General features: G+C 56.3%; 7 protein-coding genes across 12 annotated transcripts; 3 read left to right on the forward strand and 4 right to left on the reverse strand.

Annotated features, from left to right (window-relative positions):
* Positions 1-15: 15 nt before the first annotated feature.
* On the forward strand, positions 16-4,543 carry gtpbp2b (GTP binding protein 2b). Of its 3 annotated transcripts, XM_061273257.1 has the most exons (13): positions 17-580; positions 1,048-1,074; positions 1,153-1,337; positions 1,421-1,532; positions 1,660-1,857; positions 1,939-2,113; positions 2,283-2,502; positions 2,901-3,036; positions 3,110-3,168; positions 3,357-3,528; positions 3,611-3,775; positions 3,853-3,882; positions 3,945-4,543. In XM_061273257.1, the coding sequence occupies exons 1-13, from the start codon at positions 410-412 to the stop codon at positions 4,032-4,034; spliced, it is 1,740 nt and encodes a 579-aa protein (XP_061129241.1). In that variant the 5' UTR covers positions 17-409; the 3' UTR covers positions 4,035-4,543. The 3 variants fall into 3 exon arrangements, with proteins under 3 accessions (XP_061129240.1, XP_061129241.1, XP_061129239.1); XM_061273256.1 differs by lacking the exon at positions 3,853-3,882 and having other exon boundaries at positions 16-580; positions 3,611-3,823; XM_061273255.1 differs by having other exon boundaries at positions 19-580; positions 3,853-4,543.
* A 411-nt stretch (positions 4,544-4,954) lies between these two features.
* Positions 4,955-7,076, forward strand: rrp36 (ribosomal RNA processing 36). The gene is made up of 7 exons (XM_061273277.1): positions 4,955-5,549; positions 5,781-5,898; positions 5,978-6,044; positions 6,164-6,268; positions 6,444-6,518; positions 6,607-6,724; positions 6,809-7,076. Exons 1-7 carry the CDS (start codon positions 5,252-5,254, stop codon positions 6,982-6,984), a joined length of 957 nt encoding a protein of 318 aa, XP_061129261.1. The 5' UTR covers positions 4,955-5,251; the 3' UTR covers positions 6,985-7,076.
* A 1,178-nt stretch (positions 7,077-8,254) lies between these two features.
* Positions 8,255-10,178, reverse strand: LOC133150785 (myelin and lymphocyte protein-like). 2 transcript variants are annotated; one of them, XM_061273285.1, is made up of 4 exons: positions 9,961-10,178; positions 9,271-9,438; positions 9,009-9,134; positions 8,255-8,831 (listed from the first exon to the last, which is right to left on the reverse strand). In XM_061273285.1, exons 1-4 carry the CDS (start codon positions 10,081-10,083, stop codon positions 8,757-8,759), a joined length of 492 nt encoding a protein of 163 aa, XP_061129269.1. In that variant the 5' UTR covers positions 10,084-10,178; the 3' UTR covers positions 8,255-8,756. The 2 variants fall into 2 exon arrangements, with proteins under 2 accessions (XP_061129269.1, XP_061129268.1); XM_061273284.1 differs by having other exon boundaries at positions 8,255-9,134.
* A 1,222-nt stretch (positions 10,179-11,400) lies between these two features.
* On the reverse strand, positions 11,401-13,279 carry snrpb2 (small nuclear ribonucleoprotein polypeptide B2). Of its 2 annotated transcripts, none has more exons than XM_061273286.1 (7): positions 13,156-13,279; positions 12,583-12,654; positions 12,267-12,439; positions 12,053-12,184; positions 11,929-11,964; positions 11,754-11,842; positions 11,401-11,686 (listed from the first exon to the last, which is right to left on the reverse strand). In XM_061273286.1, the coding sequence occupies exons 2-7, from the start codon at positions 12,644-12,646 to the stop codon at positions 11,527-11,529; spliced, it is 654 nt and encodes a 217-aa protein (XP_061129270.1). In that variant the 5' UTR covers positions 12,647-12,654; positions 13,156-13,279; the 3' UTR covers positions 11,401-11,526. The 2 variants fall into 2 exon arrangements, with proteins under 2 accessions (XP_061129270.1, XP_061129271.1); XM_061273287.1 differs by lacking the exon at positions 13,156-13,279 and adding an exon at positions 12,894-13,113.
* A 46-nt stretch (positions 13,280-13,325) lies between these two features.
* On the forward strand, positions 13,326-20,391 carry kif16ba (kinesin family member 16Ba). Its single transcript, XM_061273245.1, has 26 exons — positions 13,326-13,612; positions 13,673-13,763; positions 14,159-14,228; positions 14,309-14,422; positions 14,563-14,679; positions 14,775-14,872; positions 14,943-15,052; positions 15,223-15,365; positions 16,245-16,413; positions 16,606-16,734; positions 16,832-17,007; positions 17,118-17,183; positions 17,272-17,331; positions 17,386-17,505; positions 17,571-17,622; positions 17,811-17,948; positions 18,024-18,106; positions 18,195-18,283; positions 18,365-18,418; positions 18,487-19,098; positions 19,164-19,310; positions 19,418-19,511; positions 19,641-19,766; positions 19,853-19,942; positions 20,017-20,100; positions 20,180-20,391. Exons 2-26 carry the CDS (start codon positions 13,717-13,719, stop codon positions 20,339-20,341), a joined length of 3,150 nt encoding a protein of 1,049 aa, XP_061129229.1. The 5' UTR covers positions 13,326-13,612; positions 13,673-13,716; the 3' UTR covers positions 20,342-20,391.
* Positions 20,390-23,444, reverse strand: LOC133150775 (dynein regulatory complex subunit 4-like). The gene is made up of 10 exons (XM_061273265.1): positions 23,252-23,444; positions 23,016-23,123; positions 22,396-22,593; positions 22,025-22,231; positions 21,906-21,960; positions 21,313-21,686; positions 21,148-21,234; positions 20,856-21,068; positions 20,728-20,793; positions 20,390-20,668 (listed from the first exon to the last, which is right to left on the reverse strand). Exons 1-10 carry the CDS (start codon positions 23,252-23,254, stop codon positions 20,555-20,557), a joined length of 1,425 nt encoding a protein of 474 aa, XP_061129249.1. The 5' UTR covers positions 23,255-23,444; the 3' UTR covers positions 20,390-20,554.
* A 143-nt stretch (positions 23,445-23,587) lies between these two features.
* Positions 23,588-26,239, reverse strand: ndufaf5 (NADH:ubiquinone oxidoreductase complex assembly factor 5). 2 transcript variants are annotated; one of them, XM_061273269.1, is made up of 11 exons: positions 25,968-26,238; positions 25,484-25,524; positions 25,338-25,401; positions 25,149-25,196; positions 24,974-25,077; positions 24,845-24,884; positions 24,451-24,648; positions 24,312-24,372; positions 24,169-24,252; positions 23,981-24,063; positions 23,588-23,892 (listed from the first exon to the last, which is right to left on the reverse strand). In XM_061273269.1, exons 1-11 carry the CDS (start codon positions 26,196-26,198, stop codon positions 23,809-23,811), a joined length of 1,038 nt encoding a protein of 345 aa, XP_061129253.1. In that variant the 5' UTR covers positions 26,199-26,238; the 3' UTR covers positions 23,588-23,808. The 2 variants fall into 2 exon arrangements, with proteins under 2 accessions (XP_061129253.1, XP_061129255.1); XM_061273271.1 differs by lacking the exon at positions 24,169-24,252 and having other exon boundaries at positions 25,968-26,239.
* Positions 26,240-26,560: the final 321 nt, after the last annotated feature.

Raw genomic sequence — 26,560 nt, forward strand, 5'->3', positions numbered from 1 at the left:
GTGACTTGACAAGTCGACGAGCTCACTGACGCCTGACGTTGGAGGGGCACACGAGTCAATCAAGTGACCCTTGGTGTGCGTTTTCTTTGTGCGCGTGTGACTTTCGTTTTGCTTTGCTTTGCTTCGTTTTGTTTGGACGTGATGTGCTCGCTGTAGATTGAAAGCTGAGTTTAACTTGAAAAGCCATGGCGGAAGTTGTCGCTCTCTGGCGAAGGTGGCTTGGAGGTGATGCTGAGGAGAAGGAGCGAGAGCGAGCGGAGGAGGAGCGGGAGCGACAGAGCGCATCTTCGGCCGCCGCCGCCGCCCGCCTCCTCCCTGCCGGCCAGGCGTCCGGTGTCTCGTTCGCCTCCCCGGCCAGACCTCGCCCGTTGCCCAGTGACGAGCTGCTCCCTCCGCGGAAGCCGTCAAGATGGTGGATTTGGGCCAGGCTGGCAGCGGCGACGAGGAAGGCAAGAAGACGTCGAAAAGGTCTCGAACGAGGCGAGGCAAACGAGGCCGCCGGCGTCGCAATAACCACAAGCGCAAGAGCAACATCAACAACAACAAGCACGAAACACCGCCGCCATTTCTACCACCAGAGGTAGCTGCTTCCGCTTAGCCGGCAACCGAGCGGGTTCGTTTGGCCCATCGGGTTTGGGCGAGCAGGGCCGCCGACATCGAACGTCAGACTGTTGTTGGCGTGACGTCATACGATTTCCCCAATGATGGATGCTCTTGAAAACGGCGTTCTTTCCACTTTCCGGACAAGAGAACTTGAATTGTTTTCGTTGCGTGTGAAAATGGGATTGTGCATGAAACTGACGCATTTGAAATCCGACGATGACCCTCCAAAAAGTTATTTTATCCATGGTACGTTTTTTGTAATTGAACCTTGCGATTAATTACCTATCGGACTTTTTTTCGAGCCAAATTGGCGGTTGGCCGCGAATCAATACCACGAGAAGAAATGGATAGGAAATACTCCCTAACGCGACCGATGTTGATTAAAATACTTTGGGTAAAGAACAAGGAGGATCGAACAAAAAATGCGGTGTCACATGTTTGCAGGCTGAAGAAGGAAACATTGAATACAAGGTAATCTCCTCCTCGTCCTCATCCTCACCCCGTGGCCTTCCTGGTCCCGATGCTCACGTGCTGCGCGGCGCCTCCTAGCTCAAGCTGGTCAACCCCTCCCAGAACCGCTTTGAGCACCTGGCCACGCAGCTCAAGTGGCGTCTTCAGGAAGGCCGCGGTGAGGCCGTCTACCAGATCGGCGTGGAGGACAACGGGCTGCTGGTGGGTCTGAGCCGAGCCGACATGACGGCCTCCATCGGAACCTTGCGCAAGATGGCCGACAAGTATGCGCGCACGCACGCATGTTGATGCGCCGAAGATTGGATTTAACGCGGCGTGTGCTTTGGCGACTCTTGATCACGGTCAGGGTGGGTGCTGACATCACCCTGCTGCGGGAGCGTCAGGTGGACTCAGACGCTGACGGGAACGCACGAGGGATCGCCGAGGTCCTGGTGCGGAAGGTTCCGGATGACCAGCAGGTGAGCCTGGCCTGGCTTAGCCTAGCCTGGCCTAGCCTGGCCTAGCCTGGCCTGGCCTGGCCTGGCCTGGCCTCTGCCTTCTCGCTCTCCCTGCCCTCTCGCCTAGCTTGCCATGTGCTGCCCGCAGTTCCTAGACCTGCGCGTGGCCGTGCTGGGCAACGTGGACTCGGGGAAGTCCACGCTGCTGGGCGTGCTGACGCAGGGCGAGCTGGACAACGGGCGAGGCCGAGCGCGCCTCAACCTCTTCAGGCATCTCCACGAGATCCAGACGGGACGCACGTCCAGCATCAGCTTTGAGATCCTGGGCTTTGACAGCAGAGGACAAGTGAGTGGCGCCGGTCCGCCAAGCGTGCGCCCGGTCGGCCAGCCGGCGCCGCCTGACGCCCAACGCGTGCGTCACCGGCAGGTGGTCAACTACAGCGACTCGCGCAGCGCTGAGGAGATCTGCGAGAGCTCCTCCAAGATGATCACCTTCATCGACCTGGCGGGACATCACAAGTACCTGAAGACCACCGTCTTTGGACTCACCAGCTACTGCCCGGACTTTGCCATGCTGGTGGTCAGCGCCAACACCGGCATTGGTCAGACCTCACGCACGCACGCACGCACGCACGCATGCACGCACACCCACCATGGATGGAATTCAATAAGCTTAGGGCATGATATGTTGTCATTTTTTGTGTCATCACCTCTGTCTTACGTTGTCACGTTTGAGCCGGTGACTTCTGTTTGCGCTCCTTTGTTGTGCAGCCGGTACCACCAGGGAGCATCTGGGCCTGGCCATGGCGCTGAAGGTTCCCATCTTCATCGTGGTCAGCAAAGTGGACGTGTGCTCGCGGGGGGGCGTGGAGCGAACGCTCAGGCAACTGGAGCGACTCCTCAAGCAGCCGGGCTGCAACAAGGTCCCGCTGGTCGTCCGTACGGCCGACGACGCCGTCGCCGCCGCGCAGCAGTTTGCCCCCGCCGCCTGGTACGGAGTTCGACCGTTGCCGCCGTCCGTTGTATTTGGACTTCCCGAATCCAATCGCGGCGTGTAGAATCCAAACGTCCAACTGGCCGTGAGCTCCGAGGAATCCAAACGGACGGCGACGTGTACGCGTGTGTAGCGTGAGCAAGACCAAGTCCCGCTCGCAATGTCCATGGAACGAATCGCGAGCCAAAGATTTGGATTGGATTACAGCGTGAAAGCCAATCAAACGGCTCGAACCGAACCACTCGTTTTGGTCCGAGCGTTTGACTCAAAACAAGTCAAATGGATTTGCCACTTGTGATGGTGCGGATTCCTCCCGAGTCGAGGAATCGGACTCTCGACACGGTGTCTGATCAGGCTGCGTGCGTGTGTGTGTGTGTGTGCGTGTGTGTGTGCAGCGTGACGCCCATCTTCACCTTGTCCAGTGTGTCAGGAAAAGGTCTGGAGCTGCTCAAGGTCTTCTTGAACATTCTTCCTCCTCTCAGCAACAGCAAACAGCAGGAGGAACTCATGCAGCAGCTCACCGAGTTCCAGGTGTGCAGACGCAGGCGCACCGCAGGCGCATGCGAGCTACTACTGATGTGCATGCGTGCGCACGCGCGCGCAGGTGGACGAGATCTACTCTGTTCCCGACGTGGGGACGGTGGTAGGGGGGACCTTGTACAGGTGAGTGCGGCAGGTGTGTGTGTGTGTGTGTGTGTGTGTGTGTGTGTGTGTGTGTGTGTGTGTGTGTGTGCGCGCGTGCGCATTTGCTTTGCCCTTTGAATGTCGGGAACATTTTCTGTTTTGTGAATTCCCTGTGGGGTTTTTTCTTTGTGCACATTTGTGATTCCGTTTGCGCGTGCGCATGACAGCGGCGTGTGCCGCGAAGGCGAGCGTCTGGCGGTGGGCCCGACGGACGAGGGCGGCTTCCTGCGCGTGAAGGTTCTGTCCATCCAGAGGAACCGCTCCACCTGCAGGCTGCTGAGGGCGGGGCAGGCGGCCACGCTGGCGCTGGGCAACCTGGACAGGACGCTGCTGCGCAAGGTGCTCATGCCTTGAGCGTGAGCTCAGCCAGGTGGCCGGCGGCCGCAGACGTGCACAGACAGCTGCCGTTGTGCCCTTGCAGGGCATGGTGATGGTGAGTCCCAAGATGAAGCCCACCATCTGTCGCCACTTTGAGGCGGCCGTGGTTCTCCTCTTCCACGCCGGGACCTTCCGCCGCGGCTCGCAGGTCACGGCGCACGTGGGCAACGTCAGGCAGACGGCCGTCGTGCAAAGGCTGCACGGGAAGGTACCCGCCGCGCCTGCGGGCCGGGCCGTCCATCAAAATCTTGGTTGGGTGAGACACGGGACTCCGTCTCCCGGCAGGAGGAGCTGAGGACGGGCGAGCGAGCCGTGGTAACCTTTTGCTTCCTCAAACATCCCGAATATCTTCGGACCGGCGCCAAACTTCTCTTCAGACAGGGAGTCACCAAGGGCATAGGACACGTCACGCGCCTCCTCACCGCAGAAAACATCCAGAACCACCAGAACCAGAACTACTAGGATAGAAGCGCCATAACCTGAAGCATCACAACCACTGGAAAGCAAACTCTACAACCGTAAGCACCACCAGAGCAATTGGCCGTCAAGAGAGCAAAAGCATTGAAACGACTGGAATCGATGGCACTCCGACCGAGCCAAGACCTTGGTCCTTTCTGCTGATGCGGATTGTTGCCGTGTGGCTGGCCCGCCTGCCACAGCCCGCCCACCTCCATGAAGATTCCCACTCGATTCTTCAACTTTGACCTTTATGACAAACATCAGCCCTGTCGGCAGCCGCCTCGGCTGTTTGGTGGAAGCTTGTGCACTCCAAGAAGGGAACTTTGAATGTGTTTGATGTAAAATAGGACATCCGTTGTTGTCGTCAGCAGTAATTAGCCACTTTAGCATGTGACCCGCGTGCCAGAAAAGGCAGCTTGGACTTCAAACGTTTCAGTCCCATCCTGAAATGAAGATGCTTGGTGTTTGTTAACTAGAAAGAACAATCTAAAAATGATAAATATAGAGTGGAAAGCGACTTGTTGGTTATTTTCTTGGTGTTCCTCGGCGGTCAATCTTGTTTATGCCAGACTTCTGTGGGAGGGAGGGATGGATGGATGGAAGGGTGGTGCTCCGTGACGTGCCCCAATCCTCATCCAGCAATCAATCCGAAGTGACAGATGGTCGGCTGGTCGCTGCGAGTTCCATGAACTGTTGACTCCCGTCTAACATCATGCGATCGCTTGCTTCACTTGAGCATGCTCACGGGCGGTCCGGTGAAGCCGAGGCTGCAGTTCATCCGCGCTGCGGTGCGGAACGAGAATGACGGCGAACCTTAGCGAAAACAAACGTCACTCAGCGTCACCTTGCACGCTTACTGTGTGTCAGCGAAGCCAGATCCGGTCGCGTGGTGACGCTAGCGGTCCTTTTATTGCGAAAGCAGGCGGAAGAACCACCTGGAAGTGACGTACCCACCTACGCGAGGAAAAGCTAACGTAGCCTTTGCTAATGATGAGCGAAAGGCTTGAGTTCATGATTGTTTGACTTTTTTGCTGATTAAAACGTCGCCAACGACGAACCGAAGACTGTTTGGTGGCGCTTTTCACGCGGCCGAGCGCCAGAGACCTCAAGTCGGGTCAACGTAAACGCGTTGATGGATGGCTGAACACTTTTTTCTCAAGTCGGATTGAAAGCGCAACTCGGCGTGCCTGCGTGCGTGCGTGTCTCAGCGTTGGAGGCTAACGCGATGGCCGATGGACGTCGCGGCGGTCACCGAGAGGAGCGCAACTCGCTGATGTTGATGGCGCGAGGAGCACCTGATGATGAGGACGATCAGGTAGGATCTAACGAAGGGGAGGAGGATCTGATAGAACCTGTTGGAAGCGATGAGGAAGAATCCGATGACGAGGAGGAGTATGAGGAAGAATCCGATGACGACGAGGAGTATGAGGAAGAATCCGATGACGACGACGAGGGGCCACATGATGAAGATGAGGCGGTCGAGGTCCAGTCAACGGCCTTGAGGAGAGACGAGACGAAAAAAGGTAAAGGACATCTTTTGTTTCAACTCCAGATGAAAGGCTTCAGCCTGAGCACAAACGTTGCAACGTGTTCCTCAAAACCATCAAACGGTGGACGGAAGGCTCACAAAAGATGACATGGATTTGCACGGAAGAAGGGCCACTTTCAATCAATCCATTTTCTGCTGGCGTTCGTTCCATTTGCTCTCGGCCCAATCTGAAGCGCGGTCTGTGTTTTTGGCTGCCGTCGTCCAGACTTGTCGGCCCTGCCGTTCGAGGACGTCCTGAAACTGCAGAGCTGCGCGGGCACCAAAGCGTTGGACCGGGACGCCCGCGGCGCTCGGCCCTCGTGCAAGCGCCTCAACAAGAACAGGTGGGCTGGCGTCAAGTCTAAGTCTAAGCCACAGCCGTCTGTCTTGCTTCTTTCTTGACGTCTTTTCTTCCTTCTGCAGGCCCGCTGAGGTCTCCGCCAAGAAACGGGCGCCCTTCCTTCGCCAGGTGGTCCCCGTCAAGAAGGCGGTGAGTGGGCGAGCGCGGCCCCGCCCCTTCCGTGCCAATTCTTTTCTCTTCCATTTTCCTGGCCAAAGCGCAAGTCGGACCTTGGAGAGTGACTTCCAAACATTGCGTTTGTCTTGCAGACGGCCAGGGACCCTCGCTTCGACGACCTGTCAGGGGAGTACAAGGCGGACATCTTTGACAAGACCTACAGCTTCATCCACGACATCAGACGGCACGAAACGCAGGTACGGCGCCCTTAGCCTTTTCTTGGCTCAAATAGGCCAGGTGTTGAAGTGGTTCAGTCACTTGTTTTTTATTGAGATCACTTTATGAAGGGGGGGACAATCTCACTAGCATTTCAGCACCTTTCCAAATTGTCTGTTTGAGAAGCAAGCCCAAAAAACGCTTTGTTGCTCTCAGGTGATCCAAAAGCAGTTGAAGAAGAGCAAGAACGCCGACAAGAAAGAGCAGCTCAACGGCCTCCTCAGGAAGATGGTGAGTGTCCTCGCTTGCGCGCCGGCCGGCCGGCCGGCCGGCCCAGCGTTTGCCTTTGTCACCATCGCGTCGTTGTCCCGCCCGCCAGGCCGATCGGGAGCGAGCGCGGCAGAGTCGGGAACGACAGCGGGCCGGCGAGCTTCAGCACAAGAAGGAGCAGAGGGAACGGGCCCAGAGTGGCCATCGCCCCTTCTTCCTCAGCAAATGTACGTATGGCGCAAAAACACAGAGGCTGGCAAGAAGATTTGCAAAAGATAACTGGCGTCGCTTTGACCTTGTCCCGTTTCCAGCCGAGCAAAAGAAGCTGCGTCTGGCGGACAGGTTCTCGGCGCTGAAGACCAGCGGCAAGCTGGATGCCTTCATGGGCAAGAAGAGGAAGCGCAACGCCGGCAAAGACCGCAGGAAGTTGCCGTGGCGACAGCAGGCCGGAGAGCAAAGCACGCCGCGGGGGGGCCAACGCCCTTGAACATGGCCGGCAGTTTTTTTTTGTTTTGTTTTTTAATATATAAAAAGCGCCTCTCGCCCGGCTGCCGGATAATAAATCAACACTTGACAAAGCTTTTCTCAAATGTGCCCCTTCAATCACCGCAGAGCTCATTTGGAAGGCCACGCACCAAACATTCACCCTAACGCTAAGGAATGAAAGCCCGACGAGACTTGTTCAGCTTCTGTATTGATGAGCCCAAAGATCCCATTAGCACTTTTGGATTGCTCCTCTTTCCACCGATGGAGGGACAGACGAGGAAAAGCAAAACAGAAGTCTTTTTGTCCTGGCTTGTCAGTCGCGCGTGCGCGTCTGTTGTCCCGCGGAGCGGACGGCATTCTTGACGGCGCGCTGCATCAGCCAGGTGGCCACGTGCACGCCCAGCAGGGCGCCGCCCGCCACCCAGGGCCAGTTGCGCCGCAGCCAGCCGCCTCTCATGGCCGACCGACGCCAGGCTAGTCGCTCTTGCTGTTGCCGGCGGGCTCGCGTGCCGCGCTCTTGTACAGGTGGGGGCGGGCCTTGAGCTGGTACCAAGCGGCGTGGATCAGAGCCAAACTGGTGCCCATCACAATCAGAACTTTGTAGTCGCGCCACACGCCCATGGCGCCCAATGCCGAGCTGCGTCCGGGTCACCCAAAACGAGCAGATGCACACAACAAAAAACATTTTAGAGAGTGGTCGAGGGAAAAAGGAGCAAGTGCCGTTTTGCTTTTGGGGAAATTCAATGGTTAATTCTGCAATGACATGCTACAGTGTGTTGTAAATTGGAGTCAGATCGGAACGCTATTGGACATGATTACTAAATGATACAGCATCATTTGTTAACATTTGAGTATGTGGCTCATGCTTACCTAATCAAGCGACCGGTGCCTTCAAGTTGACATGGTGCTCACTCAGTCATCGTGTTAAAATTGCCAAATTCCGTTTAATATCCAAACAGACTCGTGTTGCGTTTTGTGTCTCTCGTTCAAGACAAAATGCCACTTCGTCTACCGAGGCAAATGAGCGCCAAAAAAGAAAGTATATCACCTTCACAGACGAGGTATTGCTCCACCGACGGCGGCGGCCATCTTGTCCAAGGAGGGCGGAAGTGACGTCCGAGCGAAATGAGACGGAAACGCAGGAGAAGAAAAGAGCGCTTCGAGATTTGCGTCTCAATACGAGATTTGCGTTCTAGAGTGGGATTTGCCTTGTAAAGTGGCACGCGCGCACAACACGCGCACGCGCACACTTCTGCGCTTCAGCTCATGAATTGATTCAAAACATTCCTTTATGTTAAATATTTCACAAATAAATCTCTTCTGGTATGAACAAATCGGTGCCAAACATACATGTCACTAAACAGCATTACATCGAGGTATGTCAATAAATATGTCAAAAATGAACAAGTCTAAATGAGCTAAATCATGTCAAGCGTTGAAAGATTTAACAACGATAAATACGTATCGGTACTTATCAATTTCAGAATTCAGCCATGTCAAACGTGTCATCTATCTCCATTCACAATAGCAAACAGAAATCATTTCCAATAACGTCAAATATATATCATGGTCTCCCAAACGAATTGTGTCACACGACTTTTAAAATGTCCTCAATCAACACATCCTAAAATAAGGCGAGCGGATCCTCATAATGCCAAATAGCAAAGTCACAATACGCTTGCACCGTGTCTTAGACGGAAAGAACAGTGTCAAATAAATAGGTCACCATCGTTGGTCCAATTCAAGCGTTCTTGACAGCCGGATGGAAAAGTTCTAGAAGGTCTTCCAGCGCATGGCCGACAGGATGCTGTGCACAAAGTACAGCAGCGTGGCCGCGTACGAGAACACCTGTGAGCGACGGACACACAAAAGCACACATTCGTTGGACAAACGGCTTTTCATTCCCAACATTTTTCCATTTGAGTTGCTTTGTCCATTTTTATTGCCGCTAATAAAGGACCTTGGTTTGCCTATGCGTGCGTGAGTGTGAGCGAGTGAGCGAGCGAGCGACAGACAGAGACAGACCACAGCCGAAATGTCCAGCTGGTAGTACTGGAATCTTCCGGCGTTCTCCATGTCCAGCGTAACTTTGGCCAAGGACACGGAAGCGCTGAGGTAGAAGACAGCGGCCGTCAGGTGATAGGCAAAATCCTGAAAGACAAGGAGCACCACGTTGTACCACAAGGTGGCGGTGTTGTCTGTTAATTGGTACCACCACTTGTCATCGCTGCTAACTTTTGTCCGTCAGTGGGCGGGCTTTTGCAAGGTAACGATTGCTTGCACTCACCGCTGCCACCCAGCCGCTTTTGTTGGAATGACATCCGCACAGGAACACGAGGCTCCACAAGAAGGTGGTGACAAAGCAGAAGACGCTGACCGACATCACCCAGCCCTGCGGGTTCTGGGGAACCACCAGCGTGCACGCCACCAGGATCCACACCAGACCCCCAAACACCTGCACGCGGCTCAGCGTGAACGTCGCAGGTACCACAGCCTTGTTTTTGCCGACCAACGGCGTCGGACAAAATGTGGCTTTCCGATGACGAAAAAAGAAACAGAGCGACCTCCGTGCCGACTCCGATATTTGGCAGAATATTGAATCATTGAATAAATATGTGAAGAATCAAATAGCTCGTCTTCGAATGTTTCAGGAAAACATCAACAATTCAGAAGGTTTTCCAAAAGTTCAGTCAAAGTGTGAACAGAAGCAAACCGTGTAGCCAGTTTGCAGCATTGGATCAAGGGATGCTATATGGCAGGGGTGGGCAATTGCGCTCCTCGAGGGCCGCCCGCTGTCCTGTTGGTTTTATAGGTAGGTCTCCCTGGTGCAATGCTCAAGCTTGTTACCCAGCTTCTGCAGACCTTTCTAATGATCGGACCGTTTGCAACAGGGCGACATAGAAAACACGCAGGACACCGGCCCTCGACGACCGCAATTGCCCACCCCTGGTATATGGAATCAAAAGAATGTTCTTACGAGTTCGGGAAGATAGAGCAGGTCCGGCAGAGTTGTGCACACAGCGGCTCCTGCGGGAAGCTCCGGCATCGTTACTACAGTCGCCGGGACCGCCGGCTGCGGGTTGGCGCTGTTGGACGCCATCCACCCAGGGCTGAGGGAGGAAAAAAAACACAACAGCCACAACGAGAAAAAGTCGACTGCGAAGAGAGGCAAGAACGACCGATGGCCACCCGTTAAGCAAGTGCGAGCATCTCCCCCCCTCCCTCCCTCGGGCGCGCACGCACGCGCAGCAGCCGTCCTCATGACAACCACTGACCTGCCAGACGCCGGTCGCCAAAAGACCGCTCGCTCGCGTGTTTTGGTTGTGTTGCCGCGGAAACACAAGCAGAAAGTCAACGCCGAAGAAACCCTTTTTTCGGGTCGGACCAAAATCCAATGCACTCATTCCTCTCGTTGGCAAACTATATGGCAGAGTTGTTGAGAGGGAAATGATTGCTTTCATGACTAAAAGTTCAAATGAGCATAAAAGCGGAGAATGAATGCGGTTCGCAATTTTGATCTCAAACTACTTTTCAAACGTGGACTGTGTCTTGCCATGGTTACCCATCGGCAGCCCAGCAACGACAACAATCACAAAGTCTGTGCATGCGTGCGTGCGCACGCGCCCATCAATTGTTGATCAGGATCAAGTTTTCACGTCGACACATGCATGTATGCATGCATACGGTCATTTGATCTGACCCTCCTCACAAGGAAAACAAAACACCCGGCTTCATTCGTGTTTTTAAATAGTATATAGTTTAAAAAAAACCAAGTGTATCATTAAAAAAATACATCCATGACAATACAAAAGGTGCACCACTAAAAATATAACTGATCAAATTTGGAAATTGCAATTCAATAATTGAAACAAAAAACAGAAAAATCCTACATGAGGACTCTTTGGCCTCCCATAAAACCCGACACATGAAAAGTTAAACTCATTCAATAAAACGGCACGGTCAAATTTAGTCAAAGATGGACCATTTCAGAAATGATCAGTTTCAATTCTACCTCTGGGAATTGAGTGATATTTCAGTTGCTCGCCTGCTACCCCGGGAGAACAGAAGTAACTTTCAACAAAGACAGGCCACTTTCGCACCATTGACGGGCTGCTGCATGGCTCTATCTTGTGGACACGCTGGGGACTGCTCCCCCCTAGTGACATCTTGGGTCGGACCTGCCCGTTCGGTAGCGAAGCCTTGCTTTCTTCTTGTTTAATTTAGCCACTAAACTTGATTTCCAGTATACAGAACATGGAAAAGAGCATTGGAATTTTGAACTAGCGTACAACAAATTGACAAAAGACGTCAGGGAGCTTGCAAAGGATTTACATAAAAGCCAAAGAGGATAAATGACGTCTGTGGAGGGAGGCCATGAAACATTTGCCTCATCGAGTGACCACATTTACAATTGGAGTAAAAAAAAAACGAATTTTATTTTGGTATTTTACAAAAAAGTAGCAGAGCAAAGGTAAAATGAAATTGTCCGTTAGTACCGTTGGCAGGCGCGCGTGGGCCTTGCCTGCCGGCCGGCCGGCTGACGCTACTTCTTGGCGAAGGTGATCTTCATGGCGCAGGTGGCGGTGATGCGGAAGCCTTGCAGGGCGTCCTTGGCCACGCCCGCCTGCATCTCGCCTTCAAACTCCACAAAGGCGATGTCGTGCTTGCCGGGAACCAGACGCACCTCCTTGAAGCCCGGGAACCTCACGCACACACACACACGGGCGCACAGTTACGCACGCAAGCACAACGCACGCGGATGCCACTTACTGGTTGAAGAGCATGGACAGCATCATTTCGTTGGTTTCCTCGGGTAGGTTGTTGAGGAACAGGATGTAGTTTGGCGGGTTGTCGATGACCTGCAGAGTCAGCGCAGTCCTTCAAAGTTACCTTTGAAACGGCTCGACGGATGGCCCGCCGACTTAAGCTAACCCAACGTACGTACCTGCGCGGGCGGAAGGTGAGCCGGAATCGACGGCACCTGAACACAAGGCCGCAAAACACAAAGTCACATAAGCGGACGTGGGACATCCTGGCGGCGTACGCGCGCGCGACGGCGTTTGGCTCACTGCCACGGCTTTCTTGGCCAGGGCGACGGCTTCCTGAGGTTTCTTCTTCTTGTCCTTCTTCTTATCTCGGTCGCCGTGCGCCCCTTTCACCTTGGTGATGGCCTCAGAGTCCGTCTTGGCGTACTGGATCCTCTGGCGGGAAGAGGAGAGCGGGCGCGTAGGTGAAAGGGCGGGACTGGGGCCGTGTGTGTGTGTGTGTGTGTGTGGGGGCTACCATGGGTTTGTTGTAGAAGGGGAAGCCCTGCAGCTGGCGCAGGGCGTTGGTAGCGGCGGCCAGCTCCTTGAAGACCACAAAGGCCTGGCCCCTCATCTTTATGGTTTTGGTGGCCACGATGTCCAGGATCTGGCCAAACTGCGACAGGAGCGCGTACAGGGAGCGCTTCAACTCTGCACGACAGACATCAGCGCTGTTGGTTGGCTCTTCCTCACGAGCTACTTTGCACAACGCTGAGACAACAAAGAGCACGCAAAAAACCAAAGGCGGAGAAGAAAGCAGCCCCGTCCGTCCGTCCGTCCGTCCGACTACTCACCTTCTTTCTTGACTCTGTCATTGATGTTGTTGATGTAGATGGTGTGGTTGGGCCGGATGTCCATGACGGAGTCTACGGGGTTCAAAATGAATCGATTACTCGACATTGTCACGCGAACATAATGGTTTATTTTTGAACAAATTCAATAAATGCTCTCTGAGTGATGCCGCTTAGCTGGGCTTGAGTTCTTTTCCCCTCCCCAATGACTAAATAATACCAAATAAACCAAACTTCTTGGGCTAGCGAAACGTTTTTTCTATGGTCTACGCTTTGATGCAAATAAACGCGTATGGGACGGAATTATTCCTTACGAGTCGATATCGGTTTCAAATTGGGATTTGGACACGAGCGCGAAGAACCTCAATGCGCCGAGCCAGCCGCGTCCATTCAAAGCACTAGCCTAGCCGATTAGCCGCCGTTGGTTGGTTGCGCCAGCGACTTTTGACCAAACCATTGTTACAGATGTGACCGAACGCAAGTCACCACACAACTCGAAAGGCAAGTTTTGTTCGGCTCCAGGAGGCGCAAAAGGGAAGATAGGAGCGAGGCGAGTGGAAAAAGAAAGCAGCTCACCTCACTGCCGCTTTTCACGCTGCCAAACGAGAAACGCCGCCTGCGCTGCGCTTTTGGGCAGCTTTATTATGGACTGCCACCAACAGGACTGGAGGTGGAACTACAAGCGGATCGGGGCGGCCACAGCTCTCCAGTATAAATTCATTTCGTCATTAGGTTATTGATGCAAACTTGACTTGTGCAGATTGAACTCAATGGTCACGTTCGACTCCGAAGCTGGATGGGGTTATCTACCTATCTGTCTGTCTGTGTGTGCCTAGTCTAGCGTCACTGATGACGCGTGAGGCACCGGCTCCTGTTGGCCAATCGACACGCAGCTATTGCGCTCGCTCAGCTCTGCTAGCATAGCAGGCTAATGTTTTCTTCCAGCCGCTGGACTGCCTGCCTGCCGGGTACTGCACGTCACAAGTTCGCCTGCCTGCCGCTGCTGCAAAAAAAACATTTTCTTTTTACTCCGGTGCGTTTTATGGACGGTCCTTCTCCCGCTAGCGGCTAAACAGCTTCCGTCTCCCCACAGCAGCCAAGTGGACCGGACCGGACCGGACAGGAGCGGGATGAGCCATGGCGTCGGTTCGGGTGGCTGTCCGAGTCCGACCCATGAACAAACGGTGAGCTAATGAAAAACAACCCCAGTACTTTTGTGCCACGCACCAAATGGCAGCATATGCTCACAAGTCAATCATAATGACAAGAACAATTTGGCCATTTGTCTTTCTTTCCTTCCTTCCTCCTGTAAAATGTTGTCGCGGCAGCTGGTGAATCTTAAACAGCAGCAGGTTTGAGTGAGCTGAATTTTATTTAGCATTTTGCCTCCACACCATGACCATGACCATGGCCGGCCAGACAGACAATCATGGTCTTTTCCAACGTAGTCCCAAGCAGTGGAGAAAAAAGTTGAGATAGCTCGGGGGTTCGCTGGCTGGCTGGCTGGCTGGCTGGCTGGCTGGCCGGCCGTTTGTTTGTTCGGGCGCTCCGACGCAACGTGTGTTGCTCGCTCTTCCAGGGAGAAGGATTTGTCGGCCAAGTGCATCATCAAGATGGACGGCGCCAAAACCTCCATCGCCAACCCAAAGGTGTCTGCTGCCGCCACCGCCGCCGGCCAGTCAAGTGTGGAAAGGCGTCTGAAAGCTCATGGTCTACTTTGCCCCCGAAGCTCTCGGAAGGCGCGGCGGGGGACCCGAGCAGGGACTCCCTCAAGACCTTCACTTACGACTTCTCCTACGACTCGGCCGACTCTGGGAGCGCCGGCTTCGTCACGCAGGAGAAGGTGAAGGCTTGCTGCTCATTTGCCGGCCTCGCTGCGAGAACGCCGACGACTCGTCATCGGGTCCTTGAATTGGAGCAGATTGGGGGGAGCCTTTGTGAGGGATAAAAGATGTGGGATAAGCCCTTGTGCGCCTTCGGCAGGTCTTCCGAGATTTGGGCCGCGACGTGCTGAAGGCGGCCTTTGAGGGCTACAACGCCTGCGTCTTGGCCTACGGTCAGACGGGCTCCGGCAAGTCCTACACCATGATGGGCAATACGGTAAATGAGACTCAGAGCAGAAGGATGGACCCTCGGGGGTTGCCAGTTGCGCCCGTCGCCATCCTTTGCTATTTTGCAAATTGTGACCATTTCAGGGAGACGCCGGTCTGACCCCACGGATCTGCCAGGGGTTGTTCGGCCGCGTCGACGATGCCGCTCGACGGGACGAAGCTTCGTTCCGCACGGAAGTCAGGTGAGCCTCGCTCGGCCGACGGACCCCCCCCCTAGCCTGGCCGGGACGCTCATCCGTTGGCTCGTCGCAGCTACCTGGAGATCTACAACGAGCGTGTGAGGGACCTTCTGAGGAAAAGGTCTGCTCAGACCTGCAACCTGAGGGTCAGGGAGCACCCCAAGGACGGACCTTACGTCCAAGGTCAGACTTTCTTTAACTTTATATGGGCCTCGTGGAGCTTAGTTAGCCTCGAGCTAGTTAGCCATGGGGGCCTTGAAAACAAATAGCAGCAGCATGGTCACCCAGAAGAAACGCTAACAGTACTCACGAGCGCGGGGGTGGGTCGTTCCGATCGGCCCGTGTGACTCCAGATCTGTCCAAGCATCTGGTGCAGAACTACAGCGACGTGGAGGAGCTGATGGAGGCGGGAAACACCAAGCGCACCACCGCCAGCACCGGCATGAACGACACCAGCAGCCGCTCGCACGCCATCTTTACCGTCAACTTCACGCAGGTCCGGAAAAATCCAAACATTCTTGTCAAACCATACAGTGAAAAAAAAGAGAGCAAGTTTCAAACCCCCCAAACAAAAGCGTGGAAAATATTACGCACCAATGTGTTACCGATGGAATTGAAAATAAGATTATTTGAAAATTTTTGCATTAAAAAATAGATTTGGAAACATTTTGAACAAGCATTGATTTTTGTCAAAGCATACAAATTGCTTCCGACCAAAATTGTTTTCACGCCGCCAGCGCTTTGAAAATCCAAAAACACAGACTGAGCGGTTCAGTCTGTTGGAGTGGACTGTGAAGGCTCCTGCTTTGCACCACATCATAAAAGAAAAAGAGACAATGTGAAGGTGATCATAGAACAGAACGCAGGCCTTTTGTGGGCTCATCTCAGCCAGCCAGCCAGCCAGCCAGCGCATACGCCTCAATTTGCACTTTGTCAGGCAGCAGCAGCAGCAGCAGCCGGCCGGCGGCAGCACAGCGGCAGGCTGCTCTTCACTCCTTTCACATGGTCAGTGGGCTGGGCTGCTCCAGTTGTGGGCCTTCTTCTCCACAGAAAGGCTGCCGGACTTTCCAAGAAATGACATGGTCATAGAATGGCCGATGACATTTCCGGAAAACATTTGCCAGCCAGCACTAGATCGAATTAAAAAAAACACCCAACTATTTGCTATCGCGTTCCTTTGGTGTCGCTACGTCGTTTTCTTGCATGTTATTTTTTTTTACGCATGAAATTGAACAAAACGAGTTCTTGTTCTTTTTTAAATGACTAAATGCAAAGCGCACAATTAGTTAAAAAAACAGCAAAAAAAAAAAAAAAAAGCTTTCAAAGACAAAACAGAGCATTGGCGTCAAAAGGAAATGCGTGTTTTGTTGTCCAGGCCAAGTTTGACGCCGAGATGCCCAGCGAGACGCTGAGCAAGATCCACCTGGTGGATCTGGCGGGCAGCGAGCGCGCCGACGCCACCGGCGCCGCCGGCGTCCGCCTCAAGGAAGGCGCCAACATCAACAAGTCGCTGGTCACGCTCGGCAACGTCATCTCCGCCCTGGGTCAGAAGCCCGCAGCCGGCAAATTTCAAAAGGCACACACGCAGCGACGCACGCAGCGACGCACGCAGCGACACACGCAGCGACACACGCAGCGACACACGCAGCGACACACGCAGCGACACACGCAGCGACACACGCAGCGACACACGCAGCGACACACGCAGCGACGCCCCCTTTTTTTGGCTCACGTAGCCGACCTCTGCGCTGATGCCGACGGCAGCCAGAAGAGGAAGTCGCTCTTCGTGCCCTACAGAGACTCCGTCTTGACGTGGCTGCTGAAGGACAGCCTGGGCGGCAACTCCAAGACCATCATGATCGCAAGTACGCCGCTCGAGTCAAAGTTGAGTCGGAGTTGAAGTCCAGTCAAAGTCCGGTCGAACCACAGCCCTACCTAACTCCTTTCCTTTGCCCTCCCCAGCCGTGTCCCCCGCCGACGTCAACTACGGCGAGACGCTCAGCACGCTGCGCTACGCCAACAGGGCCAAGAACATCATCAACAAGCCCACTGTCAACGAAGATGCCAACGTCAAGCTGATCAGAGAGCTGCGGGCGGAGATCGCGCGACTCAAAGCGCTTCTGCTTCGGGGCAACCAGGTGAGGGAGGGGGCGAGAGAGAGGGGGGGGGGGGGGGCACAGGCCTCGTGGGGCACCCCTTGGCGTCGCGTCACGCCACGCCACCTCCGTGGCTGTGCTCATTTTTTCAGGTCGCTGTCTTGGACTCACCCACCGCGCTCAGCATGGAGGAGAAGCTGCACCGGAGCGAAGCCAGGGTCGGCACACGTTCCATCCATCTCATTTTGGCTGGACCTACGTGCCTTGGATGAGAGGGTCTCCTGCTCGCTCGCTGTGTGTGTGCAGGTGCTGGAGCTGACAAAGGAGTGGACCAATAAGTGGAGTGAGACACAGAACATCCTCAAGGTACTGCTTTGCGCTCTTTCTGCCGCTGCTCGCTCAAGCGCCGTTGGCACTCAGGAGGAGACGCTGGCGCTGCGCAAGGAGGGCACGGGCGTGGTCCTGGACTCGGAGCTGCCTCACCTCCTGGCCATCGACGACGACCTCCTCAGCACCGGCATCATCCTCTACCACCTCAAGGTCCGAAAGGTCGGCGCCGGCAACGCGCTCTGCCCTGTCTGACGTGCTTCTTTGGCCAACGTCAGGAGGGCCCGACGTACGTGGGCAGAGAGGACGGCGCCGGGGAGCAGGACATTGGTGAGCCTGGCTGGCTGGCTGGCTTTTTCCGCCTTGGCTCTACGGCTCCTTTTCAGAAGGCGGCGGGCGGGCGAGCGAGCGAGGACGCTGCCAAATGGCCAGCGTTGCAATCGCAGGCTGGCGGTTCTTTTTGAAAAGTAACTGAAGGCACAAATTGAAAGGTTCATTTGTAAACCCCTGCGGCGCAGTGGTCCACGGCGCCGACGTGGAAAGCCAGCACTGCGTGTTTGACAACAGCGGCGGGACGGTGACGCTGGTGCCGCTGGCCGCCGCGCTCTGCTGCGTCAACGGGAGACGTGTGGCCACGCCCACGCGGCTCAATCAAGGTGGTGGTGGTGGTGGGGGGGGGGGGCTCCGGGGGCCCGAGCTTGAGAAGCTTATTTGACCCGCTGTCTTGGCAGGCGCCGTGGTCCTGCTGGGCAGGACCAACATGTTCCGCTTCAACCACCCCAAAGAGGCGGCAAAGCTGCGGGAGAAGCGCAAGGTGGGCACTTGTTCCTCTTCCCTGCTAAAGCTGGCGCCATCAGCCGCAGTCACACGGCAGGCACGTGTGTCCCCCCCCCCCCCCGCAGAGCGGCCTCTCATCCACCTTGGGCCTGTCGGCGAGCGACCTGTCCAAGTCCTGCGACAACCTCTCGGCAGTCATGCTCTACAACCCGGGGTGACGCGATTCCAATTCCACGTTGGCTTTGCCTGCGCTAAAGGTTGAAAATGCTAAGTGTGCTTTGCGCGGCGCCACCAGGAGGGAGCTGGAGTGTCGGCAGCGCGAGGAGCTGGACAGGCTGGAGCTGACCAGGTAGGTGCGGCAACTCGCCTGCCTCTCTCCATCACAGACCCGCCGCTATGCGTTTTGTGCGAGGCCAGGCATCAGATCAAGCAGATGGAGGCCAAGCAGCGCAGCGAGAAGGCCAAGCTGCAGCGCCTCCGGCGGGAGGTGGAGAGCCAGCGCAAGGAGTCGGAGGAGGCGCGTCAGAGGATCCTGCGCCAGGAGGAAAGCCTGCGCCGCCGCAGCCGCGACATGGAGAGCCGCCTCCGAGACTTCCTGGAGGAGAAGCGGCGCTTTGACCTGCTCAGACGAGCCGACCAGGAACTCCCGGGGCCCGAAGAGGAGCTCCGCCGAGAGCCGCGACAGCCGGAGCGTCTGGAGGCGGTGCAACTGAGCCACAAAAAAGGCGGCGCCGCTGCCGTCACTTTCTTTAGCAGTGAGGAGGAGGAGGAGGAGGAGGAGGAGGAGGAGAAACAGCCGCCGGCCCCTATCACTTCTCCTGGCCTGGACAACCTCCCCGAACACCCAAACTCTCCAGGCCTGGCCGAGAAGCTTCGGGTGCAGCGACTGCAGGAGGACAAAGGAGAAGAGATCTGGCACAACAAGCAGCAGATACACACAGGACACCTGGTCCCCGACACCCAGGACTACCCGGAGCCAGAGCGGGGCCTGGATTCCAAGTGCCCGACGGACAGAAAAGAGCTGGTCAAGTACGGACGTGCGAAAAGCCACTTCCCACCGCTGCTGCCGCCACCGCTTTTTATGTGTCCCACAGGGTGGCGCTGCCGAAGAGCCAGAAGTTGTGTCGGCGCGTCAGCCGAGGGGAGGAGGAGATTAGCGCGGCCGGCGCCGACGACAGCACGCCGGCGACGGGCCTCATGGTGACGACGCGTGACGTGGCCGTTCCGCTCTCAGACCACAGGTACAGAAGTTGAGGTCCGCGGTAAGGTCGGTGGGGCGGCTCTGCCTGACTTTCGGGTCGTCGTGTCCTCGGGCGAGACGCTTATGACGATGTCGCCCCCCAAACAGGATCAACGTTGAAGAGGAGGTTGAGCGGAGGAGGTTACAGCGCTTCAACCTCAACGCCAGCAGTCCCGCGATGGACCCGGACCTGTCACCACATGTAGGTATTTGGGTAGTGGGCCGGCTGAGCCGGGCTGTACGTCTTCTGGGCTCGGTGATCCAAGTACCAGTGAACTTGCTTCTGGAGTTGACCATCGGCGTGACCTTTTACGTGTGGCCCGACCGGCAGCGTGGCAGCGGCGTTGCCGAGCCTCCTCCTCATTGTGCCGGCAAGGGAAGCTTCGTCCGTGTCAGCATCCCTCGCTACGTCCTCCGAGGCCAGGGCAAGGATGAGCATTTTGAGTTTGAGGTCAAGGTGGGTCGCACTTGCCATTTGCCCCCCCCCCCCCCCCCCAGCAGCCTCACTTGGAAGCGCTCAAAGTTGAGCTCTTGCTGTGACAGATGAGCGTCAAGGACGAGACGTGGACAGTCTTCCGTCGCTACAGCCGCTTTCGAGAGATGCACAAGAGTCTCAAGTCGAAATATCCGCAGGTAGGTCGGTCGGTCGGTCACTTGCCGCCCTTTTCGTGCTATTTGAATTGATGTCACGGATGATGTCATTGCAGCTGGCAATTCTGGACTTCCCTCCCAAGAAATTATTTGGAAACAAAGATGAGAAAATGGTTGCTGAACGCAGGAATCAGCTGGAGGTAACCCCAAAGGCTCTCAACTTGGTGCAAAACACGCATTCCACACAGCAGACTGGTGACGGTGGCGTGTGTGTTGCAGCGCTACCTGCGAAGCGTCTTTGAGGCCATGTCGGCGTCGTCCGGGTCACCGCTGCGGCAGGACGACCAGCGCGCCTTTCCTGTGTCCAAACGCTCTGTGTGCGAGCTGTCTCCTTTCTTCAAGAAAGGCGTCTTCGAGAGCGGTCGCCACGGAACCGGCTAAACGCCTGCTCCCGTGGGACCTTTTCACAATAAAGTTACGAGAGAGCCAGACGCTTGCGTGGCTGTGTTTTATTGCTCTCAATTTGTGCCCAGAACAGCAAATCAATTTTGTACTTGTCTCGCTGACTTTGGACTTTCTTCCCAAATCGAAAAGGGGCCCAAAAGCAGAAAAAAAAATAGGAAGAGTGGCAGCGCCCAGCCCAGGCAGGTGCAACTAGTGCGCGTGCTGTCCAAGGACGAGCGGCACGTCTGCTAGCGGGAACTGGTAGGACGGGACGCCCAGCGCGTCCAGACCGTGGCGGCACGTCCCCGCCAAAGCGGCGTACTCCTGAAGGGACAAGGGGCTCGAAACACTTTCTTCAATCGCTTCCCTACACACACACTTACGTGACATTGCCGATCTAGATCTTCCTGCAGCGTCCTGATGGTGGCCCTTTTGGACTCCAGCGTTTCCTGCAAGGAGGAAGGAGATGTCACGGCGACCACGAGCGAGGCCGAGCCAGCCGTGGCCGTACCCCAAGTTTGTCGGCGGGCGCCGTGCCGTCGGCGGGCGCTGTGCCGTCGGCGGCGGCCAGCGCGGCCAGCAGCTGCGCCTCCGTCTTGTCCACCGAACGACTCAGCAGCGCCATCTTGCGGTCCAGCAGCATTTCCTTCAGGCCGCTCCTTTGCTGGACCTCCAGCAGGACCTGCGTCTGGTTCATCAGCAGCGCGTCGCGCTCCTCCTCCACCTGTCCAGGGCGGAGCGGGTGGCTGGGGCGTCTGCACGCAACACCACAGCGCCGGCGCCACATTTACCCTCGCTCTCACCTGCTCAAAGGCGGCGATGAGCAGGTCTCGCTCCAGGACCAGCTCCTCCAGCCGCTCCTCCAGTTGCTTGACACGGGCGGCGCCGGCCTGAAGAACACATCCGCAAGAAGCACCTCGTCAACACAGAGTGAGAGGGAGGTAGGGAGGGGTTGCGGGGTAATGTACCGCCTGCTGGGAGCGAGCTCGTCGGTGGCCCTCCAGCCGGCGGCGGAGGCCCGGGAGGTTCCGCTCGGCCTCCCGCAGGGAAGCGGCCAGATGCGCGTTGCGCTTCTCCGCTTCGTCCAGGCCAACTTCGGCGCGGGCTCGACACGTCGCGGCCGCCGAGGCCTCGGCTCGGAGCGTTTTGCCGTCGTGCACCAATTTGCTTTGCGCGGCGCCGAAGAATTCCCGGGCCGCTCCCAACTTCTGGCGGCGGCGGTCCGCCAGCGACCGGAGCCGCCGGCTCATCTTGTCCTCCAGCGCCGACAGGGCCGCCTGCGTCTTGTGACTCTCCGCCTGCCGCATCTGCTCCATCTTTTGGGCATACTTGGCCTCCACCTCTGCAAGGCAATATGAAAATCTTCCGGAAGAAACAATGGCTCGGCTCTTTCCGACCAGCGTAAGCAGACAGCGCTATTTATTTCTTGATGATACGGAAAACGTTTGACCATTAGCAAGTGTTAGCTCAGCAGCAATTTCCTGCCTCGGAGAAGCCAAAGGTGGGTTCTGCTTCGTTTTTCTCAAATAATGACCATGGCTTTTGGAGTAACCCAATTCACCTGCGATCCTTTTGTCGTAGTTGTTGCTGAGCTCCATCAGCGCCACTTGATGCTTCTGTGGAGGACAGTGCAAAAAGTCTCACGTGTCTTGCACCACCTTCAAAACTTTCAGAACATACCAGTTTGAGCTCTCGGACGCATTTGTGTCCGGCGAGCTCGTCGCGGCGAGCCTCCGCCTCCTCGTCGTGCGCGTGCCTGCGCAGACGCAGCTCGGCTTCGGCGTGGCGCTCGCGAGCGAGCCACGCGACCGCACCGCCGCGCATCTTCTCGTCAGCCGCCGCCGCCCGCTGCTCCGACAGGACGTGCTTCAGCTTCTGCTTGTACACCTGCGGCGGCCGGCGTACACGACGAGGAGCGGATCAAAGAAGGAAGGGAGGAAGGCAGAGGAATAGAAAAAGAGCAAGCACAGGGGTCAAGAGGTCGGCGGGCAAGCACGGGGGTCACGAGACGGCGGGTCAAGAGGCCGGGCCAAGAGGCCGGGCGGGCTCACGTTGATCTCGATACGGTGCCGTCGGTCGGCGTCGTCCTTCTCCCGGCTGCGGGTGGCCAGTTGCGCCCGCGTTTCCTCCAGGAGGCGCTTGCTCACCTCCCACGAGCTTTGGATCTTGTCCCGCTCCAGCTGGAAGAATGTCCTCTCCTCGCGCTCGCGCTCCAGCTCCTCGCGCAGGCGGATCACGTGCTCCTCCAGCTGCGCACGCGCACAGCATCCTCCGTTACCCCAAAGGCGCACATTCGTAGCTGGGTGTTCGGCATGCAAGTGGAAAGTTGGACGATATAATGTGACAACTTTTGCCTTTTAGTGTGTGTGAGATAAGCCTCACTTTTCAAATCAACCTATCAGGCTAGTTGTTTACTTGTATGTATATTGTGTACTATGTGTTGTCACCGTGGGATAGTGGGAACGTCATTTCGATTTCTTTCTGTGTCTTGGCATGTGAAGAAGAAATTGACAATAAAGCAGACTTTGACAAATAAACAATGGGTCAGTTAGATTGGCTCGCATTACAATGCTCGGGCGGGCGGTGCGGAAGCTGCAGATGAGTCACGCCTTGTTTGACCACGTGAACCTAAGAAGCATTATCCAGTAGCATTAGCCTAGCTGAGAGCTACCTGCTCCTTGGACATGTCTTCCATAGAGAGGATGTCCACGGCTTCTTCCGACTTTGCCCCCTTGGTCGGCTTCTTCTTCTTCCTCGACACGTTTTCACTTTTGGGCAGCTGAATGCGCGCGCGCGCGCACGCACACACACAAAGATGAGCAAACTGCGGGAGCAAATCCTAAACTAGCTTCTTCGCACGGTCGCTTCATAAATTGGAGAACAAAAGAGCGGCCTACGGCTCCTCACCATGGCGAAGTGTCCAGAAGCGAGGCGCCCTGTGCGAGTCCAGAGGCGCCGGGACGGACAGCAGTCTTAAAGCGCCGGGACGCGAGTTAACGAGGCGCTCGCTCGCTCGCTGGCTCTGGCTCGCACGCCCGCTTGCACTTCAACAGCCAAGGGCTGTCATGGCAACGGAGTCACGTGCCGCCACGCGTCATTGTTCAACTCCATTTTTTTCCCAACGGCTGTCATGGCAACGGAGTCACGTGCCGCCACGCGTCATAGTTCAACTACAAAAGCTGCGCTCCCATTCAACTTAAACGGAGCTACGTTATGATTTCGGGTAGCAAAAACACAGAAGCCTTCGATCGGACCAACATTTATTCATTGGTTGAGGAAAAACACAGTTGAAATAGTTTGTCAGGTTGTGAGCGAAGAAATGCGATAAAGGAAAAACACAAAAACAAATCAAGTGCCTCCGGTAGCCACTTTGGAGACGTTTGCTGAACGTTCCGCCAGCTACTCACGCTCACATCTTGACAGCTGCAGCGGGCTTCTGCAATTGGACACAAACGCACCACATTTCACTCGCCAGCGTCGTCCTTGCGCCCGATCTTGGACAAATCTCCAAAGGAGGCGGTCGCCGAGCCTCGCTTAGCCGCTTTGGCCTGCAGGCAAAAAGCAAGCGAAACACAAAGAGACAACGTGGTCGGTCACCAGTCCATGCTGAGGAAAGGTGTGCCATGACTCACTCACCTGAGAGCGGTGAGCTTTCCAGCCAATCATGTAGAGGACGTCAAAAGTGGCCGGGACCGAGCCGTCCTCCTCGCCGTACATTTCTGCCACACACACACGCACAAACAAAGTTGGACACGGACAGCGTGCGTGCGTGCGTGCGTGCGTGCGCTAGCCGGGCCGATCCCTTCCATCCGCTTGCCACGGACCTTGGTAAACAGCCGCCGCCGCCAAAATGGTGTCTCGACGCAACATGGAGCGGCGGTTCCAAGCGCAGTTGCTCTCGCCCATACCTCAACGACACGTGGGGTGCGTGTCAAGCAGGTGACGCGGCCAAGGCAACGTGGCTTACCTTGCAAGTCCATCATCACCTCCACCACGCTGGGATAATTCACCTGCACCTCGTCAGTGTCCTGAGAAGTACAAAGCTTGGGGATTTACCCCTTGACGCGGACTGACCCGAGCCTGTTCAATCATGAGCGAAAGGTCACCACGGTGAGCAGGTTGAAGCCAGCCCGTCCCAGCAGGTTGCCCAGGTCGGCGACGGCGGCGTAGGGCGAGACGCGCGGCGACAATCCTCCCTCTCGCTCCGTCTCGGCCAGCTGCAGCGAGCAGCGCAGCTGGTACAAGGTCTGGCCCCCGGCCATGGCGCCGATGAACGCGCCGTCGGGCTTCAGGACGCCGTGGATCTGAAGCGGAGCGGGCCAGAGCACGCAAAATTGGAAAAAGCCTCCCTCCGGTGGCAAAATGGCCAAACCAGAGCCACAACTTTAGCCATCAAAGGAAGGAAGGCCGGCCCTTCCTTCCTTCCTTCCTTCCTTCCTTCCTTCCTTCCTTCCTTCCTTCCTTCCTTCCTTCCTTCCTTGAAATATTCAGGCGACTGACCTGGCCGAGCGCGGCGGGCAGGTCGTTGACCCAGTGCAGGCTGCCAGGGGGGACACAAAGCCAAAGTCAGCGGCACCGACCGACCGACCGACCGACCAGAGGGCCCGTCGGTCCTCGGCGCCTCGTCACCTCATGCTGCTGAGCACCAGGTGGAAAGAATTCTCCCGGAAAGGAAGGAACTCCTCGTCGGCAGCCAGCGCGTGACAGCGCATGTCGCCGCCCGCGTTCTGCCTCTGGAGACAAACGCGCGCACGGGAGGTGAGGCAACGGCCGCAACTCCTCAAACTACAAGTCGGCGACGTACCAGGGCGCTCTGGGAGATGTCGGTCAAAAGCAAATGCTCCACCGTCTCCTAAAGCACAAGCGGCCGTCAAAAGCAGGACACTGGCGCCAAAGCCCACTCGTGCTCACCGTCGTCCCCTTGCCGCAACTTCTTTTTATTTTGGGGGGAATCGAGATTTAAATGTCAACGAGTCGCGGAACCATCGCCTACCTTGCTTAAATGTTGCGCAACGTAGCCTCGTCCGGCGCCGATCTCCAAGGCCAGCGGGAAGGTCCTGCGAGGACCAGCAGGCGACAAAAAAGGTCACGCGTGTGCGCACGAGTGCGTGGTTGGTCTCACGGGAGGCGGGACGTCACCTGGCCACGTCGTACACGCGATCCGCCACTCGAGCGCCGACCTGCACGCACACAAACAATAGCGATCCAACGTCAAGCATCGGTAAACCATCTGGAAGCGCAACAAGGTGCTGAAAGCAAAAATATGTTGGGGCAATTTAACCATGACTGCGGCTTTTTGGAAACAAGCTAGTAGTTTGAGGACATCATCTTTTCAGGTAACCTTTGAGTAGGTAAGTAGATTACAGAGAAGCAACTTGTGGAGGTGTTGCGTCACTCATTTGCTTGCTTGGCATGCTGTCCCGGTCATTTCAGCGCTTTTGGCAAGTTGGCCGAGCACTTGTCGCGAACATGCTTTAAGAAAGACACGCAGCCATTCTTTTCCTTTTTCAATTCTGGGCGGCTGCGCGAGGCACATACTGTTCGGGGCTTGCCATAGGCCACAACCTATTTGCAATTTGGTGCAATATTCCGCGGCCGGCCGGCCGACCCCTGCCGCGCTCACCTCTTCTCTGAGGTAGTCGTACTTGTGGGAGTCGTGGACTGCGTTCGCCCACTCCTTCTGCCTCTTCTTCATGCTTCGGTCGAACACGTTGGCGGGTCCGCCGCCGCCGCCGCCGCCGCCACCGCCGCCTCCGGGGTACGACGACCCCAGGCGGCACTCGAGCACCCAGCAACGGGGCCAGCGCGAGGCTGACCCCCGCAGGAGCCTCCCGCAAGCTCCGCCGCCGATCATCGCCACCAGCGCGCCACACTGCTTCCGGGTCGGGGTGACCTCCGGCGGCGCGGACAGCGCGCGCGAGCAACCCGTCGTGCCACATGGCGGCCATCTTGGGAGGGGCAACGCACGGCCATCGCAAGGAAGTCGGTCGTTTCGTTTTTGCGAGCTTTACTGCGCAATCATTTGAAGGTTTGAGCTAAGATATGAATATAATAGTAGTAGTCAGGACTGCGATTCCCAGCGACTTCCTTCATCTCAATTGTATGACGCTGCGCGTAAAGTGTACGCCTCCCACCGTGCCGACATGCTTCTTTTGTTTCCACCAGAGGGCGCTGAAAGCGGCTCAGGTCAGGCGCCCGCCGTCGCCACAACGACCG

The sequence above is a fragment of the Syngnathus typhle genome, linkage group LG3 (assembly GCF_033458585.1).
Source record: "Syngnathus typhle isolate RoL2023-S1 ecotype Sweden linkage group LG3, RoL_Styp_1.0, whole genome shotgun sequence".
Classification (NCBI taxonomy): domain Eukaryota; kingdom Metazoa; phylum Chordata; class Actinopteri; order Syngnathiformes; family Syngnathidae; genus Syngnathus; species Syngnathus typhle.